The sequence below is a fragment of the Halichoerus grypus genome, chromosome 4, assembly GCF_964656455.1.
Source record: "Halichoerus grypus chromosome 4, mHalGry1.hap1.1, whole genome shotgun sequence".
Lineage (NCBI taxonomy): Eukaryota > Metazoa > Chordata > Mammalia > Carnivora > Phocidae > Halichoerus > Halichoerus grypus.
Window position 1 is genome coordinate 106,841,119 of NC_135715.1, and position 25,596 is coordinate 106,866,714.

Sequence of the window (25,596 nt, forward strand, 5' to 3'; positions counted from 1 at the left end):
TTTTAATGGGTACATGAAATTGAAATGTCTTCCCTTTCAAACAATTACAGGCAACTTCATTCCTACAAATTATAATCATCTCTCAAGAGGAACCCTGGATTCACTTGTGCCCCTGCCTATTTCTGCAGGTGCTCTACTGCTTTCCTAGGAATTTTGAATTCATCAACAGCCCCTCAAAGACTTACTCATAATTCACAGTACATTGATTTCATCTGCTGAATTCATGCCATAAATCTCTCAAAAGGAAAAAAAAGTTCTAATATGTATACTTTCTTTTATTGCTTCCTATGAAAAATGCCTCTTCTAACGCTACATCACAGATTTTTCCCTGTTAGTTACCATTTACAACTTTCTCATTCAAGTCAAAAGTACAAAGAAAAACAAAAAGTTTTTCAGTCACATTGCATACACAGAGATGTGGGACAATTAAAGTGGCTTAATAGCAGCTAATCACAAGGGACTTGAAAGAAAAATTCAGCACCATTTGAGCTAAATCTAAAAAAGTGTATACTCTTGAAGTTGACAGAATCAATTAAATGGCATTAAATCCACTAACTCATAGTTTTGTTTTATCTTTTCCCCACTAGATAATCCTTTTTTGTCTCATTTTATTTCTTCACCACCAAAGATAGATTGATTTCTAGTTCATGGATAAAGCCAGATATTATTGTCCTAGTCCACTACTGGTTGTCAAGAAACATTATATAACAAATAAAACAGAAAAGAGTTTTAAAAAGCGAGGCCAAATTTCATCATATCAATTAGGAGCTTCTGGAGATAGGCTAATGATCACTTTCACAACCGTGTTGATTATAGAAGTTGCAAATTCTCCCCCTTCATTTATGTGTGCAGCCCCTTTGTAGTTCCACCCATCAGTGGGAGTCTATTTCTCCATTCCCTGAATCTGAATTGGCCATGTGATTTTCCTTGACCAATGAGACATTAGTACATATGGCTTATAAAATGTTTGCATATTCTCATTTCTGAGAACCATCTGACCATCCCAAGCTAGCCTGTTGGATGAGAGACTCATGGCCCAGTAATCCAGAATATAGCATGCCAACTGTCAGACGTGATGGAGGCCATCTGAGACCATCCAGCTGCCATCTGATCCAAAGCTGCCAGAGATCTGAAGAACTGACACAGACCAGAAGAGCCACCAGCCAACCAATAGAATAGTGGGATAAATAAGCAGTTGTTGTTTTAAGACACTGGATTCTGGGATGGTTTATTATACAATCGAAACTAATTGATATACACCAATCTCTCAACTCCTAGACTAGGGATTAAAAAAAAAATACATGTAATTAAGTTTAAACTGACATTTCATACAGAAATGACTCTGATCAGGGATTATTAATCTCACTACCTCCACCCTCACTCACCTACTGAGACTTAACTTGGTAGTGATCTCATACCGGGATGTTAATTCATATGTGAATCACTATCCATTTCCCAAATCCACCTAGTATCTTTGTAAGTGCTCTATCCTATGGCAGATGCATCAGCTTGCCAGTTTCTTCTCATTCCTTCTCTCCATTCCTAATCAAACTTACTAACTATAACAACTTGAGAGCCCACCATAGGTTTCAAAGTTCAAGTTTTATAATAAGCAAAGGCCTTAACTCTCTGCCACATTGACATGATCCAGCAGTTTCGGATTCTGCAAACAGAATCCTTGTCAGACCATCTAACATGATCTACTAGGGCAATCTCCTGAGCCTGAGTACCTTTGCAGAAAACTTTTCAGCCTCCTATCTCAAGACTGATTCTCCACATAAAACTGTTAGTATTTGACCACATGGCCTTCTACTCCGTCTATCACTGTCAGCTGTTCTGACACATTGATGAAGAACCGGGAAGCGCAGAATCTATGAATAATCCTAACACTGATAACTGAACACTCCTGAGTTCTCCTTGCCAATTCTCTGCCTCCAAGACCTGAACCACACCTCATATTTTCCCTACAGAACTTCAGTAGAATGTTCTACGTATAACTCAGAGTTCTTTTTTTTCTTTCCCTAATAATGTTCTTCATGAATTTTTCTGCTCTTCATATTAAGTAGCTTCTACCTGTGGTTTCAATATCTCTTATTCAGCTATGTCAGTGCCCTGGAGGGATCTGGTCTTGATCGATACTATAGGGTAAGAGATTTTAGGACAATCATGCCTATGAAGGGGATCAGAATATGCCACCCCAAAATATGCTACTAAGACATAAGGATTATTGTAAACTGAAGGCAACTGAGAAACAGCAGATGCAGGAAATCCTCTCTACCCTGCCCCTATCTACTTAACAATAGGTCATAAATTTTCCTTTGTGAAGGTGTCCCCTCTCTAGGGATACTGAGGAGAGAAGAGCAATCGTTACCACTGGAGTTGGAGATAGCACTGAAATGAGTCTACATAAACAGCATCCTACTAAACAACCATTATCTTCCATTAGTTTCCCCATATACCTCTCTTCCCACAATTTACTTCCTCTAGGAACCCAAACTCTTTTTTGTTTGTTTGTTTTTATTTTTGTTTAGCTACATCTCTGCAGTTGATCACCCTCTGTTAAAATGGTCTATCACTTCTTTTCTATGAAGGCCTCCATGCACAGAAAAAAATTAACATTGAACACTTTGTGCGCTTTTTCTGATAAGCTGTTTTCTATCAGTTTAATTCACATTTCATTGACCAAAACCCAAGAGGGTACAGGAAAAATTGTTTCCTCCCCAATTTGACACAGGCCATCTTCTTGGAGAGACTCTGATATTTTAAGAAACTATGACTTCATGGAAGTCATACTGAGCACACAGCCTACAACTTAATGAGGAGGAAATCCCATGTTCTCTTTCCCTCTGTACTAAGCATGACTCTGCTTTCCATAATTTGATGATGATGTTATCCTGCGTCTTCCATTGGAGCATAAACATTATCCCTTGCCTCACCATTTGCTGACTCCCTATGCACAATGTTCATCCTTTATTCTTACCTTTTTTTAAATCTTAGTAATTTCAATGTATAATAAAGCAATGCTCCTTTATGTCTTTCCAATATTTGCAATTATCTCAATAGGTAATCTGAAAATTGTGTTAGCTAATAAATATGTCTGAAAGTATTTCTTTATTTTATAAAATCTGAAAAAAAGTGAGTAGCTAAGATTCTCACATTTTGAGAATGTCTTTATGATATATACCAAGCAAATTAAAAATAAATACACTTTAAAAGCTGACATTTTTACCTTTGAAATTGCAAACAGAAAAATTAACATAATCAAATGAATTTTTAGGCACTCATAAAAGGATATGGAATTAGCCCACTTAAAGGAAAAGAAAAAGAGGGCGCCTGGGTGGCTCAGTTGGTTAAGCGACTGCCTTCGGCTCAGGTCATGATCCTGGAGTCCTGGGATCGAGTCCCACATCGGGCTCCCTGCTCGGCAGGGAGTCTGCTTCTCCCTCTGACCCTCTCATGCTCTCTCTGTCTCATTCTCTCTCTCAAATAAATAAATAAAATGTTTAAAAAAAAAAAAAAAAAAAGGAAAAGAAAAAGATATTTCCAGTACAATATAATTTAAAAGAAAGGTGTATTGCCACCAGTAGTCTTGAAAAAATATATATATATATGTAAAAGCATTACAAAGGAAGAGGGTTCAAGATGGTAGTATAGGAAAACCCTGAACTTACCTCCTCTCAGGGACACAACAAATTTACAACTATATATGAAACCATTTTTCTCTGAAAAGGACCTGAGAACTAGATGAACAGCACCTCCACAAAAAAAAAAAAAAAAAAAAAAAAAGATGCATTGAGAAGAGTAAGAGAGGCAGAGACACCACCTCCCCTGGGACCCTAACTCAGCAGTGGTGACCTCATAATCACAATGGTGATTCCCAAAATATAGAACACTCCCAGAAGGAGTGAAGAAATTATGTCCTTCATCAGGAACTCCAACCGTGGGGGCTGTCACCAGAAAGATGAGCCCCCAAAATGTCTGGTTTTAAAAATCAATGGGGATTAAGATCAGGAAAATCATAGAATTACAGGGAATGGAGACCCGACTCTTAAAGGGGTTGCAAGAAAACTCACTCACCCTGAGATCCTGGGCAAAGCAACAGATTGAAAGTTGCCTAGACCATAAGTGAGAGAGACCGACTTACCAATTTTAAAGTGGCAGCTGGAGAGACAGGAACTTGTAGGCTTTATCCAGGGACAGAAGCCCTGACAGATGCCACTTTTGAAATTTCATCCTAATTTGCTGGTGACGGAACTGATAGGCACCATTTTTGGTGCTCTCCCTCTAGCCTGCTAGCACTATAGGGCATGCTCTGCCTACCCAGTGGTATAACCAGCCTGGGCAAGCTCCCATGCCAATTAACCCCATGCAGACACCAAGCCATAACTGGGAGGGATGAGATTCTTGAACTCTGCCCTCTTTCCTCAGCTAAGGAGACAAGATGCAAGGACAGGGTGAGGACCCTGAGCCCTGCCCTCCCTGCAGAGCGGCTAAGCTACAAGACCAGACAAGTGCCCCAGCCACGCCCTTTCTGCACAGCACTCAAGCTGTAACGGGCCTGGGTAGGTGTCCTGAGCCCTACTCATCCAGCAGAAACAGAGTGAGCAGTAACCAGGCCAGGGAGAGCTCCAGGTCCTGCCCTCCTTGCAGTAACCTACCCACAAGAGGGCTGGGTCAGAGCTCTGAGCCCCGCTCACCTCACAGAGGGACATAGCAGCAACTGAGAAGGGTAAGCTCCCTCAGCCTGGCTCTTCCTGTACGGCAGCTACAGCTCTATGGTATCTCCTTGGTATCTTTAAATACTTAATCACATTTCCATGAATTACTTTTGTTGGTAAGTGGTAAAATATGTAACGAGATGAAATGCATTGTACCAGATTTATTAAAATGGAATACCAAGACAAAAATGAATTTTATATCTTATTTGTATTTATTTGTATGCCAGTAACTCATTTTTGGGGGGGGGTACTTTTTTACTTTATTTGTTGTTTTTATTTTTGGTTTGGCAAATCAAACTATAAATTCTCCTACAAAACTTCAAGAGAGGATTATAATGGTTAAACAAATTAGCAACTTCTTGGAGGGATGGGGTGGCATAAGGAGAGTATTTAGAAAAGTTTATGTAAATTATCAATGTAAACTAATCCTAATTAATTTTTAAATTCTAGTCTGACCTTAACACACTACCACATTTGTAATTATTATAATTATTTCTGATTGTTTAACAACTCTAACACATATTCTAAAAATAATTTAGGAGATAATTATCCAAAATAATCCACAAATGTGTCACAAATACAGTAATATAAAGTTTTAAATTAAATAAAATTATGCTTGTTTTTATGTTCCTTGCATACCCTTTCTCATAAAAGCTTCACCAAAAAAAAATTATGAGTTTGTTTCCCATTTTGTAGGTGAGGAAATTGACAGTATAACACAGGAAATAAATAACAAAGTGGGATTTGACTCCGAACTTGACTGATTCCCAACTCCTAGCTATCATATTTCACTTCTTCCATGTGAGTTAACACATACATCCACTGAAGTGTTAGTGGTTTTAATTGCTTTGATTTTAGTGGGGAGGATTAGAATGGTTTGGTTGTATGTATACTTTAATTAATATGCTTTCAGTTTAATTTACCACTGTGGAAACAGGATCTATAATAATGCAACAACTCCCAAGTCATCTCTGCCTTCAGACATGACCTTTAAACTTCCCTGAACACAACACAGCCAGAGTGATCATTATAAAACAAAAATCCTAGTATATGTGTACCTTATAACAGTCGTATTTCCCTTTATCTACTAAATAAAACCAAAACTACTTATCTTGGATATTAGGACACCAATGTTCACTGCAGCACTTTTACAATAGTGAAAAAGTAGAAAGAAACCAAGTGTCCATAAACAGATGAACGGATAAACAAAATGTGGTATATACATAAATTGAATGTTATTCAGCCACAGAAAGGGGAATGAACTTTTTTTTGGGGGGGGAGAGGGAATGAACTTTTGATATGTGCTACAACATGAATGAACCTTGAAAATATTATGCTAAGTGAAATAAGCCACACACAAAAGGTCAAATATTGTATGATTATACATGCAATATCTAAAATAGGCAAATTCATAGAGAAAAAAAGCACATCAGAGGTTACCAGGGTTGTGGGGAGCAGGGGATGGAGAATAATTGCTTAAACAGAATTTTATTTGAAGTGATAAAAATGTTTTGGAAATAGTTGTGATGGTTGTATAATATTATGAATGTAATTAATGTCACTGCATTGTACAATTAAAAAATAGTTAAAATAGCTAATTTTATTTATTGTATGTGTATTATATTTTATGCATTGTATATATAACCTAATTTTAAAAAAAATTAATAATGTAATATAACAAAAACTATTAAGTTGTGCACTTTTAATGGGTGACTGTATGGTATATAAACTACATCTCAATAAAATCTTTTTTTTTTTTTTTAAACACTTCTTATCTTGGCAGATCAAATCCTTTATTATTGGAGCCTCTCTAGAACTCCAGCTTCTTCTCACACCGATTCAGGCCACATAACCCACATTCTAATCCTACCAAATAATATACGACTCTTTGTCTACCCTGTGCTTTTTCATGTCTTTGTACCAAAATTTTCTGAGCCCTTACTCTAGAAGAGTAGTTTGGAAATTTCTTGATTTGAGAAATTTTACTCTCTTAAAAATTATTGAGGACTTGAGAGAAATTTTGTGTGAATTGTGCCTATAGCTATTTACCATATTAGAAATTTAAACTAAAAATGTTGTTTTAAATATATATTACTCTCTTTTAAAATAAAAATGAATTGATTGCCTATTAATATAACTAGCATCTTCTAAGAAAATATCTGTGTTGTTTTAAGTGAGAAGAGAATATTGTTTTATAATTTTACAAATCTGTTTAGTGTTTGTTAGAAGACAGCTGGATTCACACATCTACTTCTTCATCCTAGCTGTAATGTTGTTTTAATTGAAGTATGTGAAGAAAATCACATGGCTATGAAGTTGGAAGAGAGAGAAGTGTTTTAGTAGAGTTTTCAGATAATTCTGGATATTCTTTCACACTATACCAACACATAACAAGCAGTAGTTATTTAAAGGTTAGCTTCAGTGTAGAATCAGAACCCACAGTGGTGAACTTTTCATACCCTATTACATTAAAATTCATTGGTCTATCCTACACTTTGAATGGATCATTTACCCATGCATGATTTTATCATGTCATTTGCAAAATATTGGTTCCCTAAGTTATGCATATCTGTTGACACATTTCATGATGCAATACCCCCCAAAAATCACCTCAGTAATATCACTACCCATCTCATCAGAAAAGCCTGTAAGCATTGGAAAGTTATCAAGTTTACTGTGCTTGATACAAGTCTTCCAGAATTCTAATTTTTACTTGAAAGCTTGATTTCTATTATTTGCAGCAGATATTGTCAGTCATTTTCCTTGTAGTGACAGACTCATCGTATTCATTCTTTAGAAAATGTCTGCTACATACCTAGGTCTGAATAACCATAGTCTGTCTGTTCTTCATTCTTTCAAGTAAAACATGGCGTTCCATAAAAGAAACATGAACCCAAATAATCGCACAAATACTTGGTTTCCTTCAGGCAATCATTGCACTTCAGAATGCAGCAAAAGTGCCTTATATATATTTCATCACACAGAATATTAAAGAGATGTGTACTGAAGGATCAAGATTTAATAAAATAAAAATGTTCTACTCTCTTCAAGGACGTTCTTTAAGTGCAACTGGCTCTTTCTTTCCCAGCTATTGTAGTATCTGTTCTTTCCCAGCTATTAAGTGGCAGTGAAAAATACAACGACTACTAGGACAGTTGGGTGCCATTGCTTTGATCAGTACTAAGTTGCCAGCAGTTTAGTCACCACTGCTTGTACACCATCAATGCAAATGTCAATACCGTGGAAAAGGTAATTATCTAGTATTACCATAAAAATAACTCTTAGACTCCTTGAACACATACCAGGGAACCCCAGGAAACCAAACTTGAAGACCACAAGTCTAGAATTATCCTTCTTCCTCTTCTCCTCCCCTATCTGGCCCAGTCAACTAATAGATTCCTATTGATCCTTTAAATTTCCTCAACTCAGGTCAGTGGCATCTTGTACCCTGCCCCAAACAGATTATTTTTGTTCTCTAGTCCTCTAGTATCTTGTAGATTCTACTGAATTTTAATGTTTGTTGACTTGTAGTTTCTTCTGAAACTGTAGCTTCTAAATGTCTATGGACTAATTAATACATTAGTCTATGGACTAATTAATACTAATAATTAATACAAATGTCTATGACTTGTATCAAGCACAGTAAACTTGATAACTTTCCAATGCTTACTGGATATAATGTAAGCACTTCCAACTCTAAATTGTATCAGTCTAGAAAAACTGGAGGACCACAGTATTATAATCTAAACTTCATAGATATATACTGAATCAATAAAAGTCAAATATGTCCAAACTTTATGATCAGTACAGTTACAGTTGCATTGTCTCTCTCTCTCTCTCTCTCTCTCTCTCTCTCTCTCTCTCTCTCACACACACACACACACACACACACACACACACACACAAGCCAAAATGGCATGTTGGCATGTTCTGGAATTTACAAATGGATATGAAATTATCAATAAGTAGGTAACTGTACTTAGAGAATAAAGAAATGAGAATGTATATTTATACAAGTATATGTTTTAACTAATTTAGAAAATCTGAGTAAGATTTGAATATGCAAATACTGGCCTAGCAGAATGGCAGGCATAGCATGGGGTGGCAATGTGCAGTAAAAAGTCTGACCATATTTATATTTACATTTATATGAGTAAACATACAGTAGGTGCTGGATCTTAGTAGTTATCAGGTATATTAATATAAGCTGACATTTTTTTACAAATTAGATAGTCATAGCCAATAAATTATGAAATTATTGTTGGAAAAAGTATGGGACAATAAACCTTTTCACATACAGTTGATGAAAATATAAACTGATATGGTCTTTTTGGACAGAAATTTGTCCAGCTATAAAAAATAAAATAAACACCAACTGACTTTCCAATTATATTTCTATGATTCTACGCTAAAGAAATACATGTGCAAATAAACATATTTATATGCACAAATTTTCATTGTGACATTGTAGGTAATGATGAAATACCAGAAACAACTTAAATGTTTATCAGAAGAAAATGGTCAAATAAATTAGTTTATCTTTAGTACAGAATAGGCATAGGCTTTCTAAAGAATGAGATAGAGCCTTATATACTGAAATAAATGCTTTTCAAGATATTTGATAGTTAAAAAAACAGCTGAATAATGCATATAGGATCATTCAATTTTGTAATTACAAATGACATACACACATACATGAAAAAACTTCTGAATGCATGACAGCTGTCAGCTATGGATAAATATATGGAATTGATGCTGCAATGATGAGGCAGAAATTTCATTTTTAAATCCATATTACTTGAATACTTTACTATTAATTTAATAAACTAATTTGCCATTTTAAAAGTAATGAAAAGGACAGACCTCAAGAATAGTGAAATTGGAAAAGTGGGGGATATATGAAAATCACATAGAAAAGAGGTTGTATGAGAAATATATTGAAAGTTCCATGATTAGAAACTAATAATCAAAATATACATACTGTACATGCTAAGAAGTAATTGCTTCTTTGACTTTTGGTGGATCAGATAATATAGGTGCATTATTCTTGGACATAAACTCAAAAAATGTAATTGCTACATGCAATTACCACTCCAATTTCTCTGCTAACGCAAATGATACTCATTTTCACTAAACTATTTTTTAAAAATTATTGTACTTACTTTCAACGATTACTTGTCTGTCTTCCCAGTTATCTTTAATAAGCTGTATATTTCCGAAGTGTGCGTCACTGTAAAATATCCGGTTGGTACCTTTTCTTCTTTGATTATAGTCAAAAGCCAAGGCTATGACATTCTTGAAATAACGTGGATTCTCATATGGCCTTATTGGTGAATTTAAATTGGTTTCATCAGAAAGATGTATACTTTTTAATATTGTTCTCCCTGAATACAGCAAATAACCTTCATGCCTTAAGCAAGTAACTCCATCCTCTGCCAAATATCCATGGGCGCAAGTGCAAGTTCTCTGAGAATTTCCTCGATAAAGACAGAGTTGCTGACATCCACCATTATCTTTGGCACAAACATTGGTCCCTAAAGAGGAGAAAAGATACATACACAAACATATGTATTTGTTTTTCTTTTGTTTTTCAAGTGATTTTTCTTACAGAAATATTTTTAAAAATAATGTTGAATAGTCTTTTTATTAATACTGGTCAGTAAAAAAAAAATCAAATACTATAAAGTACTGATTTTTTATACCAGTTTAAAATCTTGGATTTCTTATTTCAAAGATCACATTCTTCTGCTCCAAATACCGTCCAAATAAAAGTATTAAAATTTTCCCTCAATCAGCCAGTTACATGTATAACTCTTTTTTGAAACTTGATGCTGAAATTGCAATAGGTTTTATGTATTATAATCTTTGGCACAAGTAACAATTCTCTCAAAACATGAACTGAATTCACCAACAAACAGTGCACTCACTGCTTTAAAATCTTGTCTATGAAATATGAAAGCTATCAAAGAAATTTACAGCTCCAATGCACCTAACCTCCTAAGTGTATATAAGCATAAGTTTTTACTTCAGTTTTGAGGAAGATGTAATATACTATTAAGATTTCTCGATCAGACTAATTTTCCTCCATGAATCCATCATCAACTCCAAAATTATTATACCTATCTTTGATGTCAAGAAAATTAATTACAATTTATTTTAATGGACATTATTATGGATATTTAATGACATAAAATAGACATTTAATTTGAGGTAAATTTTAAAAAAATATCCAAACCACTCCCATATCAGTTTCAATACACACATTTTAAGGAAGTGATGACTTCAGAAATATTTCACACCAACAGCAAACTTCTGAAGCCATAATCACTTTATATATCAAAATATAACCCCAAACACATATTTTTGGCTACTTTTTATTCTCTAATATCTTAATTGTGCTTTATATTTTTTGTTGAATATGTATATATATCAAGATAGTCTATGTTACTTAGCCCAAACCTATACTGAAGACATGCCAGGTATATAAAATGTCCATATAAATACACTGTCCTAGGCAAAAATATCAATGTTTGAACTATTTTACATTCATTTCATTAGGCTACTGTATGATTTTTGTAGGAAATTAGATGTAAAAAATAGAATTTTGAGGTTTTGGATTCATATAAGAATCCTTAAGTTTGATAAATGGTTTAGAAATAGGAGAGGAGGGAACCTGGGTGGCTCAGTCGTTAAGCATCTGCCTTCGGCTCAGATCATGATCCCAGGGTCCTGGGATCGAGCCCTGCATCGGGCTCCCTGCTCCCTGGGAAGCCTGCTTCTCCCTCTCCCTCTCCCACTCCCCCAGCTTGTGTTCCCTCTCTCGCTGTCTCTCTCTGTCAAATAAATAAAATCTTTTTAAAAAAATAGAAATAGGAGAGGAATGACATAAGATGTATTCATTATATAAGCGTGCTGACCTTTCTCTCTTACTCGGTTAAAGATTTTAACCTCCTTCAGGTTGACTCCAAGACCTGTTCTCATGGTTATGGTGTCTGTGGCATCATTCTTGTAGCCTCTTCTGATGGACCCGTTGGCATGTGCTCTGACAAGAAGTTGAACATACATGATCAACAATCTTTAAGTAATTCACATCAAGTCAGTTATTTAAACCGAAGATAACAGATGGCCAAGCAGAAGGGGAAAGAAACCAACTTTAGTCTGTGACATTGAAATGCTTGAGCCTGGAATAGCAAGAGTGCCTAACTTTCTGTGGAAATTACATGGCTTTGTGAGATCCTTTTTGTGACCTTGCTAAGGAATGGCTAATCCTACAAGGGTAAAGCAACTGGCATGAAATAACATTTTGAGACTCAAATACTTATGAAAAAATAAATTACCTGTCAGACCAGTAGATGTAAGCCCCAAAGACCGCAACTGAAAACATATCCACATTGCTCCCTGACAGCACCATCTCACGATTCCCTCCAGTCTCGAGGTCGATTCTTTCTATTTTGTCTGTACGAGCATCACACCAGTACAATTTGTTTTCCTAAAGATCGATTGAAAAGTAATATTACAAGCTGTTTTGGATTAAGTGGTTTATTTAAAAAAATAAGAGAATGGTAAGAGTGGATTAATGCAAGTTGGCAGTTAATGCACTCTAAATACTTAAGAAATCCAACACACCTCATAGTCAATGGAGATACCATTCGGCCATGCTATTCCCATGCTTACGAGGATAACCTTCTCTGAGCCATCTAAGCGGGCCTTTCCAATGCAGGGCATCTGTCCCCATTCAGTCCAGAACAAGTAGCTGAAATGAAATTGTTGATTTGTAGTAATATGCAAATAAACACAAAAACACATATTATTAATAATAAAGCAGTAACATCCATACCAATAGAACAAAAATAATACATTTTAGAAATCAATACACATGTGTGTTTATGTTTACAAAAAATAATTTTTTATTGTAAAAAATATTTAACTATTCTTAGAAATCACAAGGATGGATTCAAAATCCCTCCAAAATACTTTGCTCATGCAAAGTATTTTGTCTGAAATGCTTTTTTCCAACCTGTTTGATTAATTTGCTCTTGTTCCTATTTCAAACATCATTTCACTCAAAAATTCTTTTGTGTTCTGATTATTGTACCATATACTCTGCATGGATTACAGTGGCAAACTTACAGTGTTATATTTCTTATATTTCTTTACAGTGTTATTTTTTATTAATGTCTTTTGCCTCCACTGGACAATAAGCTCAAATAGGACAGTGATCCTTTCTCCTTTTCATCTACTAGGACACCTACAGCACTAGGAAATTAGAAAATTTTAAAAATAAAAATAAAAATTAGTGGTAGATAAATATTTAATTTATTAATGCATACATGAATGCACTATAATTTCAATTCTGTCCATTTACACTGCTGAATGTAACTATTCTAATTTAAATTTTGTAAGTTATCCTGTGAAGTGATCATAAAACATGGATTCATACAAAAGCAGACATTCTTATTTTAGTAATCTCATAATGCAAAATGGAATATGGAAGAAAATGAAATACAGAAAGAAAATCCAGAGCATACTGAAATAAAACATGTCAAAAAAAAAACTAAATGTAGAAAAACAGAAGGCGTATTATCTGTGCTTTTTTTCATTCATTCATTCAGCATATATAATATTTATGTTGCAAATTTATATTACAATACAAAATGCATGGTTTCAGATAAATAGGATCCACTCTTTTGAAGTTATGTCCACTGAAGTTTTTACTTAACTGTCAGAAAACAGCAATGATTAGAATTTAGAAAAATATGGCAATCATTGATTCATTCAGGCAAAAATGAGTAGTATTCTGTGCATATTAGAATACATATATATGAGTAATCATACATAAGAAAATGAGATTGCATATAGAAAAATCAAAGATGTACATTCATATTTAATATCCACTTAATGATCTTACTATTTATCCATAAAAAGATACTTAAACTATGTAAAAATACATGTATTCCCTTTATGCATATGTTCTGATTTATTTTAAAAGTTAATTTTTTTTCCTGAAAATGTTATGTAAAATAAATGTGTTGGATTTTTACAATCAGACGAAAAAGAGGTGTGGATAGAATTCCAAGTATATTAATCCTGAAGAAGTTTTCATTCATATTCACAAGCTCTATAAATCAGAAAGGGAAATCTTTGTAGCAAGAAATCCAACTAATATTTTATTGGTTAGATCTAGGCTGAAACAGGCATGAAAAAAAAAAATCTATGCCTGCATTATAGTTAAGAATTTTTAAAACTTGAATGGGGATTCTCAGTATTTTAAAAAATAAATTGGATAACTGGGAGGCCAAATTTGTCACCCCATTTAACTTTTTAAGGAAAAATTTCAGCATTAATAGTGCTCCTTAAATGACGTCAGTCACTGTGTTAAAATGTCAGGGGATTGACACTGTGAAGAAGGCATTGTGGGGGCCAGGACAGACAGGTGCTTATTTATCCAGTCTGATTCTTGTCATCTACTTTAACATACTCCAGAGTTCAAATATGAAAGGAAATATGTACAATATACCTTTTATTTAATAATAATCTGCTTTCAAATGCACCAAGTGAATAATAAAAATATTATTTTGAGTGAGTGAAAGCAAATCAGCCATTTAACATAATTAAGCTCTAATTCTCACAGATACTGAAACTGTGGCTCAGGAAGTTAATGATCCACAATTGCGCAGATGATAAGGAAGGGTTGAAGCCAGGAACTTCACCCAGGCTTTATTAACCCAGGCCTGTGGTGTATTCTTTATGTTGTCTCACCAAATATAAATATAATACAACGATATAATAATCTTATACCAAATGCTATTTTTCCCTAGGTATAAGGAATAGAACAAAAATCTTCATACTTAAAAACACAAAACAAACCATGAAAAATGGTCTTACTATTGAGAAACAAGTCTCTCTTGTTCTTGTTCTTTTTTTCTCAAGTAGTCCCTGTTCATTTTAAATCTGCAATACTTCCATGCAAGAGTCTTGGATGAATGATAATAAATTTAAGAATTAAAATTATTCAAAATAAAATTGTCTTGAGTACAGATTTTACTCAAATTTTCCATAGAGATTTGATAAATTATCGTTATATATGAAGTCAAATCTGACTGAGGGAATCACTTTCATGGCTAAATAATTTATCAACTTAATAAAACTAAAAGATTCTATACCTACTAAAATTAAGCAACATTTTATGAATGTCAGGAAAGGAGTAATTTATTTGCTCCTTAAAGTGAAATTAAAAATAAAGAACTGAATAGAATTAGCACCTTGGGAACCTTCAGGGATTACAACTAAATGTAGAGAAAGAACACTAAGCTTATAAAACTGCAGGGAGAAACTTATGAATAATTTAAGATAGTAATTTACATAGATGTACTTGAGATAACTTTAACGAACATAGATTCTTGGTATCTAAATGTGATTTTTCATGAAGGGAAGAAATGAAAATCCTTGTCACTGGTTTTTGAGACCCCATGGAAATTCAGATTCAGTGACAGCATTACAGACTGATGTTGTTCCCATTTGAGTTCAAAATTTGCTGTAGGGAAATGTTTGTTGAGTTGTATGATATAGTGAAGTAAAGTGCCTTTAGAGTATTAACTTGGTTAATCTAGCACTGGAAATACTTCTCAAGTTTATTCCAGACCTAGAAATTTTCAGAATTGTTAAAATCAAATGTTGTGTTGTATAACTGAAGTTTCTCTGGATAATAATTTGCCCTAGGCTGTGAATTCCCATATTTACAGAGGCTTGCAGTTACATAATTTAAAATCACAAAATCAAAAATGGGACATTCAAAAGTGGTTTGAAGGATTGTAAGAATAATGTTCAGAAATCATCATAACAAAATATCCAGATTGTCTTAATGACACAGAAGTTCTTGGCAGGAAAATGTGCAATAGATACAGATTATGTTCCAATATTAACATCGAATTAATTATTGACATTTGAAAAATAAGTAAAATATTCCATTTGGTAGCATTGGAATTCCCAAAGTCCCCAAAAGTTCATTGAATTTATCATATGACCCTTGTACTAATATCAGAATTACTTTACATACAGGTACACTTAGAAAGGAAAACAAATTGTTTTTTCTCTCACAATTAGTTAGATTAAAGCTCAAAAATACAGAAAATATTACAAATGCTCTTGTATAATTTCATTTTTTTTTTTTTTTTTTGAGAAATAAAGCTAACATGAAAACAAAGCTTTGGCTTTGGTGGGGAAGGGTAAAAAGTGTCAGGTAGAAAGAAAAGAATGAATAAGCCCAAATTATTATAAAAGGAACAGGATTAAATGTGATTCTTTTAGATATAAGAACAATAGTGAAAAGCAACTAATTTAGATCAATCATTTTCTTTGAATTTAAGATTTTTTTTTTTACTGCTAAACTATTTCCTTTGAACACAGATCTGGGTTGCAATTTTTACAATAAACTCACCATTTCTTCCTGTTCTTATGCCCTTATAAGAGAGCATGATTTATATAATTTATCAGAGTGCTAAAGAAAGATGAGAAAACCAAAAATTTCCATGTTGTTACAAAAATGAAGATCATGTAATTCTTTTATAGGTAGATGCCTTGATTGAGAAGAGAATCAAGGATGTTATTGTTCCCTCTGCCCCACTCGGGGGTCAACAGTGTGTTACTTTTTCAGCAAAAAGTACCAAAAAAACAAAAAGAAACAAAACAAAACCCCTACAAATTAACAATAGCAGCTAGCCTTTATGTGAGCATGAGCTTTTATCTGACAAAAAACTGCTTGTAATTTTCAGTGTCATAGCAGTTTCATTAGAATAACTTTTAAAACTCATACTAATCAAAGACATTGTAGGCCAACATGTCAATTTCTCCATCTTTTGGGTACGTACAAATAACATAAGACTTTGAATACATTTCATGAATACATGAATTGACATCCTTCATCCCCTATGAGGAAACAGTGTAAAGTAGAACCGTCTCTATTCCTGTGAGGCCTTCTTCACATTTCCTTTTTCTTCATTTAATGTGCAGTTCTGTTTTGAGAAAGCATTCCATGCCCATCCCAAATCACTTTTCAAGTCCTGAATGTGTTACTATTGCTTAGAGGTTCCTGTAATATAAAAAGAACTCAAGCACAGAGAGCAGAACACTCGCTAAAAGGAAGAGTCTAGAGACAGTATAACCTTGAAAACTACTTTTCTTTTCCTTTCTTTTCTTTTTTTTTTTTTTTGTCTGCGGTTTGGTGGATGATTCTCAAATGTCTTCTTTCAGTGCAGTCATGTACTCACTTAACAAACATTAATTAGGTACCTATTATGTGCTAGCGGCTGATGACACCAAGTGAAGTGGCCTCAGTGACCCTCATGAAACCCACTGTTTAATGGTAGAGGCAAATGGGTAAATAATTACCTTAAAAAAAAAAAAAAAAGCCAGTAGAAATACTTAGAACTTGCTGGCTGTAAGTCTCCAAGCCATACAAGTACAGGCTTCAACACTGAAAATTGTCATTTCTATAAACAATTCAGAAATGAACTTTTCTTTTGAGCCAAAATAAAGATATGGGCCATCTGGGTTGTTCTCTTTTTCTGTTTAGGCATAAAACAGTATTTATCATTTATTCTACAGGTCTTGCTCTGGTTTCTATTATTCTTACGTTTTACATCAGATTCCTTCTTGATTCCCTACTTTGCAATATTGAGTGAAACAATTATTATGTGTATGCCCAGCCAATACTGGAGAAGTATCAAGAAAAATTCTTCACAAAGAAAAATGTATTTGGCATCTGTAATACGGTAGCATACTATGTTTATAGCTTGTATTATATTTAGTTCCTTATTTAATTAATTTACACCCTGCCTCATTGCACATCCTCTCATTTTAATAAATATGTACATGTACATATATGATATTACTTTGCTATTTACATGTTTCACAATGTTTTTCCTGATTAAAGGGTCATATTTTATTCAGTTTTGGTATCCCAAATATATAATATTTGATGTGTCTCTATAACACATATATATTTTTCCTATGAAATATTTAATACCTAGATTCCTAGAGCCTAGACTCTTAGTACTCATAAGCTGATTTAGAATTCTTAAAATATTACACAGAAATTTCCAATTTGTTTCATGACCTCTAACTTGTCTTTTATTTTTTTAAGATTATTTATTTATTTATTTATTTGAGAGAGAGAGAGAGAGAAAGCACGCACAAGCAGGGGGAGCTGCCAGCAGAGGGAGAGGGAGGGGCTGGCTCCCCGCCGAGCAGGGAGCCCGATGCAGGGCTCGATCCCAGGACCCTGGGATCATGACCTGAGCTGAGGGCAGCCGCTTGACCGACTGAGCCACCCAGGCGCCCCGACCTCTAACTTGTCGTATATATCAATCATATCCAACTTACCCTGGATATTCCACATTGAAAGATGCTGAGACAATTTCCACAGGTACACAGAGAAAGAAATCTTTCAAACTTTTCATTTACCCTTTAACCACAGTTTTATTGGTCAGATCCCTTAAAAAAATCAGGGTAAGTTCATACATTTGTGTGTGGCTATTTCTGGTTTCCATTCAGCATGGCTTTGGTGGTCTGGACCAGGAGCTCCCTCCTGTAGTGGGACTTGGCATGACATTTCTGGCCTCTCTTTCTCCTCCATCAGCCACTGAGCTACAATGATAACCCAAGGCATCTTGATTGCTCCCAGTCCTTCTTCCCTGCTTTTAGCAGGGAGGATAAGATCCAAGATTCGTGTTTAGAGGTTAAGGAATGAAGGTGAAGCATATGGTAAAAGATGAGGTGAGCAAAACCTAACTAGCTTTAAAAAAAAGGTGTTTGCAGAATTTTTGAGGAAATTCCTAGTGAAAAATAGTGTGACACTTTTCTTCCATTTGTTATTATAATTTGTTTATATGCCTCTCTTAGAGACCTGTAGAGAAAGCTGCTTATAATTTGGGGCATGTTCTGAGTTATTTGACCATCATGGTGTCTTATATTACATACTAATACCCTGATTCCACCACTATTTCAACTGCAAACCAAATTTTTTTTTTTTTTAAAGATTTTATTTTTTTGACAGAGAGAGAGAGACAGCAAGAGAGGGAACACAAGCAGGGGGAGTGGGGGAGGGAGAAGCAGGCTTCCCACGGAGCAGGGAGCCCGATGCGGGGCTCGATCCCAGGACCCTGGGATCATGACCTAAGCCGAAGGCAGACGCTTAACGACTGAGCCACCCAGGCACCCTGCAAACCAAATTTAAATCTACTTGTTTTTTATATGTGTTATCTTGCCTTGAGATAAAAGCATACTTTAGGATATGGTGTTAAGCTATGCTATACTCTTGCTATCTCAAAATATGTTAAACTATCATTCAAGTTCTTCTGTCTATTATTAAGCATATTCTAAAAGCATATATATATATACATGTAATCAATCAAAGACCACTTGACAATATGGAGTTGTCGAACACCAAGATTCCAAGTTAAGCTGAATCCTATGGAAAGAAATACTTTTCAGCAAGTTATTTATGATCACAAAAATATAAAGCTAGATTAACAAAACAATGTACATCTTGGTGTCTAAAAAAAAAAAAAGAGTGTTTGTGCTTCACTTAAAGATCATACACTATGGGAAGTTAACCAACTTTTTTGGTATTATACGAGGTGACATACTGTGACTTCTACTGTAGAAAGGGAGTTTTTAGCGTAAAAAAATTATTACATTTCAATTTTTTTAAAAGGAAGTGATGCCTCACCAAAAAGTCAATAGAAGGAAGAAACTAATTTTTCAAGCTGAAGTAAATTCATACATGCTTTCTATTTTGCATCTGGCTACATTTAAAAGACTTCAAGTCTCCATTGTTCAGAACAGGCTTCATGCCCACTTTTCAAGACACGTTTATATCTTGAATTCAGCTAATTTACTCCATCATTGTTCACCTTTTCCTTTGGCAATATCACCTGACATGTTTTAACTTCAAGCAGAAAGTGAAAATGCTGTACTTTATTCGTATGATATGAATTTTGACACCTAAATGTCTATGTAATATTACCTGGAAACCAATGTTTCAATAAACATTTCCTGAAAATCAGCAGAGCATTTAAAAAGGTGTATCAATTCTTAACTATAAATCCTGAAAAAAATATCTATCCATGTGTTTTAATATTTAAGAAATATTTTTAAGAAGAAGTGAGGGTATGGTGGTAAATAATATTTGAATTATTGCTACATATTTCAAAGGTTTCTTGTTTTGTGGATTAAAATGTAAATTTTGTTTTGGGGGTTCAAGATTAGGAAATCAAAAATATTTAATGAGATACTCCAGCTGAGTCTATGCTGAGCTCACAGTTGCAATAGAAAGAAATGGGAAATCTAAGAGACATCTGGAGACAAGAGATGACAGAAGTTAGTGACAGATGAAAAACTACAGAAAATCTAAAGTAAGTTTCAATCTTGTCAGGACAAAAAGACATACAATAGTTAGGCAAAGAAGTCAGTAGAATAAAGGTAGGAGGATATATTAAATTTCTGTTATGGTGACATTCAAACAAAGATTTTCTAAAAAAAATGGAAATATAAGTGAAGGAATGAAGATAAGATTTTGGATGCAATGCAGTGATTAATGTAAAAAACATGAAAATATGTTTTGATGGATAAATATATCAAGAGAGGGAATGGCATACAAAGACATACATGAAGAGAGATGTGTGGAGGAGGTATATGGAGGGGGTGAGAGAGAGCAAGACAACTCAGAGTTAGAGAAGGTAACAGAGAAAATAAATTCTTGAATGGATAATCAATGGAGAAATATGTCAAAGAGAAGGCAAATGGTGTGAAATCTAGAAAAAAAATCTCTGAATTTGGCTATGGATAAATTTTAACAATTCTGGAAGGAACAGAACTTTTCTATTTTAAGAAATTGAGAAGTAAACAGAGAGAAATAAGATATTGTTTTTTGCGGGGGGAGTTGGGTTTTTGTTTGTTTGTTTGTTCATTTGTTTCAAATGAGAGAGATCTGATCCTATTTGAAAAACAAAGGGAAAGGTTTCATAGAAAGAAACTGATTAAAGATGACAGAAGAGTTATTGCATGAGATACCTGAGAAAATTAAGTGGAGATTTAAGTAAGAAAGAAAACTTTCTCTGAGGTTATAATCACTTATTTTGAAACATTCACAGCGTAAATTCACACATCCCACTTTTGCATACCACAGCACCACTATCACAATTAGCCACTGAATTTATTTAATTGCTTTCCTACTCACTGGAAACTTTGCCATCTTCTCCTTCCACAGCTGACATTCTTAGGGACTTCATGACTCATGCTGATGACCTTGTGGACATCTCAGCTCACGTTCACCTCATCCTTTCCAGGGACCTATATCCCTCCTTCGCCTCTGCCTTACAGAAGTAAGGCCACACACTCATCTTAATTACCACATGCGACTGCTCTGTTTCCAATTTTACCAAATCCGAAATCCTCACTTATAGAGTTGTCTTGGTCATTCATGTGCTTACTCCTTACTCTGACCTTAATCTGCTGTTCTTGGTTTCCATGATTCCGTCACTAACTTCTAGGCCTCAGCTCCTGACCGGCAACTCATGGTTATTCCATTACAATCCAACTTTGAATCTGTCACCACCAGCTCCCTTTCTCTCTCTCTCTCTCTTTTTTTTTTTTTTTTTTTTTTTTTTTTTGCTACTGCTAAGGTACTGAATATTACTACTCAAGGTCATAGAAACATACTAATTAGATTCTAGAAATCGATCCCAGCTAGATTCATGTTGCTTTAAGTCCTTGTATTCATATTCTATTCACCACAATAGTTTCAGCAAAACTTACCTATCCATTTAAAGCTGCTATCCTAACACCTATGACTATCGCCTATGAGCTTATGAGTTTCTTCAATTTCACTAATTTTAATTGCTAAAATATATTTTATTGCTGCATCCTGTCTCTTCACTTCATCTCCAAAACTAGAAGAGGGAAGAGATATTCCCCTAATTCAATCCTCCCACTTAAATTTACCTCATTCAATCCTTTCAATAACCAAAAAGGACATAGGCATTTGAAATCAAGATATTTCAAAAGATCTCAAAGGTAGGAAACATCCAAGCTGGGGTTTCAAACCATAGTGGGCACTGTTGGTGTTCCATCTAGACACCCTCAGATCTTATTTTCTATTTCGATATTCGCCAGTGCCCAGCTTCTGTGTCCTTTGTCTCCAACAGTTCCCACAGGCACTTTTCTTGAGAAGACAGGAACTAGCAACTCTTCTTTCACAAGCAGTGCTGAGAGCTAGAAATCTTGAGAGTATAGGTGTCTCCCAAGGGTTGCCCTCATCCAATGAATGTTTGGGTAGGAGTTTGAAAGCCAAACTCCCTCGCTCTCAAGTGAGGTTTACACTCCAGAGGTCCCCAAGTAATCAGTTGAGACCTGGACTTCACTCACAGTTGAACCTTTGTTTGGTCTCTTCTCCTTTCTTATCCTGCTTCTCTCCCATTTCCTGAATTGAATTCTCATTCCAGGATCTGTTTCTAGGATACCTGATGTAAGATGCCAATTTTGTCCATCTGCTTTCTGGTCCGATATTCTTCCTGCCCCACCCTATTGCTTCTTCCTTGTCCAAGTTCCTCCTACACTTCCTGGAATTTGCCTTTCTGCCAGTTTCTTCCCCTCTGCCTGTGAACATGCGGAGTAGCCCCTGACTCCTACACTAAGGAAAACTTCCTCCATATCCTACTATCTTGTCAACATTTCTATTGTTCCCTCTTTCCCTTCATTGCCCAAGTTTCTGTCACTGTAGATGAAATACACTAGTTCTACATTCTAATTATCTTTCATTTATTCATTCTTTATATTTGGCTTCTGTCTTTACCAATTTTCTGAAATTGATAACAATTAGCAGTATCATCCTGATCATCAACTGCATGTTCTGTTCTTTGCTTTAATCTCTCCTAAGCTCTTTACTGCTGGCACATTCTTTTCCCTGGAACTGTCTTCCCTTGAATTCTATGATAGAGTAATTTTCTGAGGACTTGAAATGGCCACTTTTCTTTCTCTTTTGCCTTATTGTTGATTTTCTTTTTCCCCTCTCTTAATCATTTCATCCCCTAACTGTAAACATTTTCCATTTTTATCCTTAGACTTCTTTTTTTCTGTACTCTTTCTTGGGTAATCTCATCCACTACCATGGTTTATTGAAGAGTCTGAACAGTTGGAATAAACCAAAGTGACTTTATATTTATCCAACTCCTGATTCCATATACTCTACTGAATATCTTTTCTCCAGAACATACTATCTCAGGAAGAATCCAGGACTTCCAAGACAATTTTAGTTAAAAGAAAAAAATAATAATGTTAAGATTAATTTTTCAGGCATAAAAGACTGGATCTTTCTAAGTCCAAACTGATATTTCATATGTATTTTAAAAATTTTCCCTCTCTCCAGCTTTGATCAGACTCCTTCTGGCCTGAGGACTTGTAGTGAGAAAGTGACTTTTCTCTTCTCTTCTCTTCTCTTCTCTTCTCTTCTCTTCTCTTCTCTTCTCTTCTCTTCTCCTCTTCTCTTCTCTTCCTTTCTTTTCACTTACTGTTCTTTTCTATTTATTTTAGTCTCCCCTTTACATATTTGCCTCCAGCTCTCTCCATTACTTGGCTTGAGGGTAAAGAAAGAACCCCCTCCCCCATAAAACTCTGTCTAGGATGATAACTATTTCTAAGAATTCCCTGATTTAAACAATGCTACAATTTCAATAAACTCTCATTATACTTCTAACCATTGCTTATGTGGCATCTTTGGGGCCAGAGAGAAGGCTTAGGAAAGAGGGTCTAGGACCATTTAGATTCCACTTGCTAAAGTGGAGAAGGTGTTCATGGTAATTTCTTTAATATGTGGGGAAAGCTATTGCCTATTTTATAGCTCCAAGTTATCCCAGCTACACCACAGCTCTTCCCTATGTAGCTTTACTCTTGCCAATGGCCTTTGTTTGGCCACTACCAATGCTTTGAATATTCTATCTCTTCTTCATATAATATATTCCCACTCCATCTCAGCGACCGCTCTCTTTCAAGTCTTCTCCATAAAACCTCGACTGAGCATCACCATTGCTGCTACTACCCTCACTATGATTACCAACTCTAATTATATGCAATCTCTTTTTTTTCTTAAAACTCAATATAACTTTATAAAGATCTTACAGAAATTATGTTAACATGAGATTTAGAGATGAGATTTAGGCTTGAGTCATACTGATCTAGTCTTTTTATACCTGAAAATGAATCTCACGTTACAATATGAGACTATTACTTTGACTGGAATTTTGCATGTGTTTAAACTGTAAGTTTAAACAGAAAACTCACTGTGAACAGAAGTGACATATTATTTTTATACTATCACACTTCACAGTGCCCCCCAGTGTCTTTCATATAGTAAGCAGTACTATTTTGTCAAGATGTACTGAATTGAAAGCTGAAGAGGAGATGGAGATGCCCTGACATGACCTCGCACACAGTGTGCTGCCCTCAATAAATGCTTTTTTAAATAAACTAACAGAAAGTGGAGTATATGTGGGTCTCTCTGCCTGATGTTCTCAATCATCCTAGAGAGAAGTAGGTATGTTTTTATGCTAAGGTGGCTATGGAGATATAAAAATATACTTAAAGAAAGGAAGACCTGGAGCAACAATTTGAGGTCATATGCTAGGTTTCAACAAAAAAACAATGAAAAAGAAAACTACAGATTGGCAAGTAGCAGCAGCAAAGGTCCTGCTAAACTGAACAGCAAGAATCTATAATAGGCCAGGCACAAGACACTCTCGATCATACAAATGAAGAGTTGGGCTTATTACAAATAAAAGGGGAAGAAATTCTTTATTAGAAACAAACTCATTTCCTATGTATCTCTGGGATTTCATAACATTCCAATTATATTTGTTCCTACCATTAGAATAATTATCCACAATAGAGCAATTGATCAAATTTTCTCTATTGAGGCTATTATGATTTATCGCTTGATTATAATTTAAAAAGAGATGTTTAAAATACCATCACATTGGAAGAGTACTTTTTTATTTTCAAGTTTATGAGTGTGATGTGGACATATTCAATTGAGTCATGTGTTATATTCTTGGAATTAAATAGAAGCACACCCTCCCTTCGCAGTCTTAATATGTAATGGCATACACATAGTTGTAGGCAAGGGCTCTCCAGGGGAAGGGGAAGTCAGAACCAACTCAAAATTATTTTATAAGCCTCCTCTCCTGATTTTTTTCCCAGCATTTTCTCATGATAGCTTATCCTTTTTTTTACTTATACTTCTAACCTTTAAATTTTCAGTGCGATTATACTGAAACTGTTAAAACTGTTTTCTTGTATGTTTGATATTTTTGGTTATTGATTTTTGTAATGTTTACCAATATATGGGTATATGTGTAATATGTAACACACATATGCCTATGCATATACTGTAGCATGATTTTGGAGTTGAGAAAAACCTAACTCTCCCACATATCAACTTGAAAGCAGAGTAATATTTAAAATAGCTGAGTCAGTTTCCTTATCTGTTAAATGGAGGAAATAGTACTACTCTAGGTTTGTTGTGAGCTTTTAAATAGAGTGAAAGGGTAATGGATTTCCTGGTATATTGGATATAGAGTATATGAGAGAGACACCAAAGATCATACTAAGTGTTTTGACCTAAGCAACTGAAATAACAGAACTGGCATCAACTAATGGGAGGACTCATAATTGTAGAGAAATATTCAATTTAGTTTTGAACCTGTTAAGGTTAAGATTTCTGGTGGATCTCCTTTGGTTATCTATTGCTGCTAGCAAACCCCTCCAAATTTAAAAGCTTAAAACAACAATAACTTAATTGCTTTTGCATTTGCAATTTGATCAGAGC

At 34.7% G+C, this 25,596-nt stretch overlaps 1 protein-coding gene across 2 annotated transcripts in view; it reads right to left on the minus strand.

Moving 5' to 3' along the window:
* The window catches only part of LRP1B (LDL receptor related protein 1B), a 1,832,840-nt gene that overhangs the window by 442,818 nt on the left and 1,364,426 nt on the right, over positions 1 to 25,596 (minus strand). For both annotated transcript variants that reach the window (XR_013447098.1, XM_078070743.1), the window contains exons 38-41: positions 12,345 to 12,471; positions 12,056 to 12,207; positions 11,636 to 11,760; positions 9,881 to 10,252 (exon numbers count right to left, since the gene is read on the minus strand). Coding sequence is in view for 1 of the 2 variants with exons in the window: in XM_078070743.1 (XP_077926869.1) it covers positions 9,881 to 10,252; positions 11,636 to 11,760; positions 12,056 to 12,207; positions 12,345 to 12,471 (776 nt within the window). In the remaining variant the exon portion in view is untranslated. The remainder of the gene's footprint in view (positions 1 to 9,880; positions 10,253 to 11,635; positions 11,761 to 12,055; positions 12,208 to 12,344; positions 12,472 to 25,596) is intronic.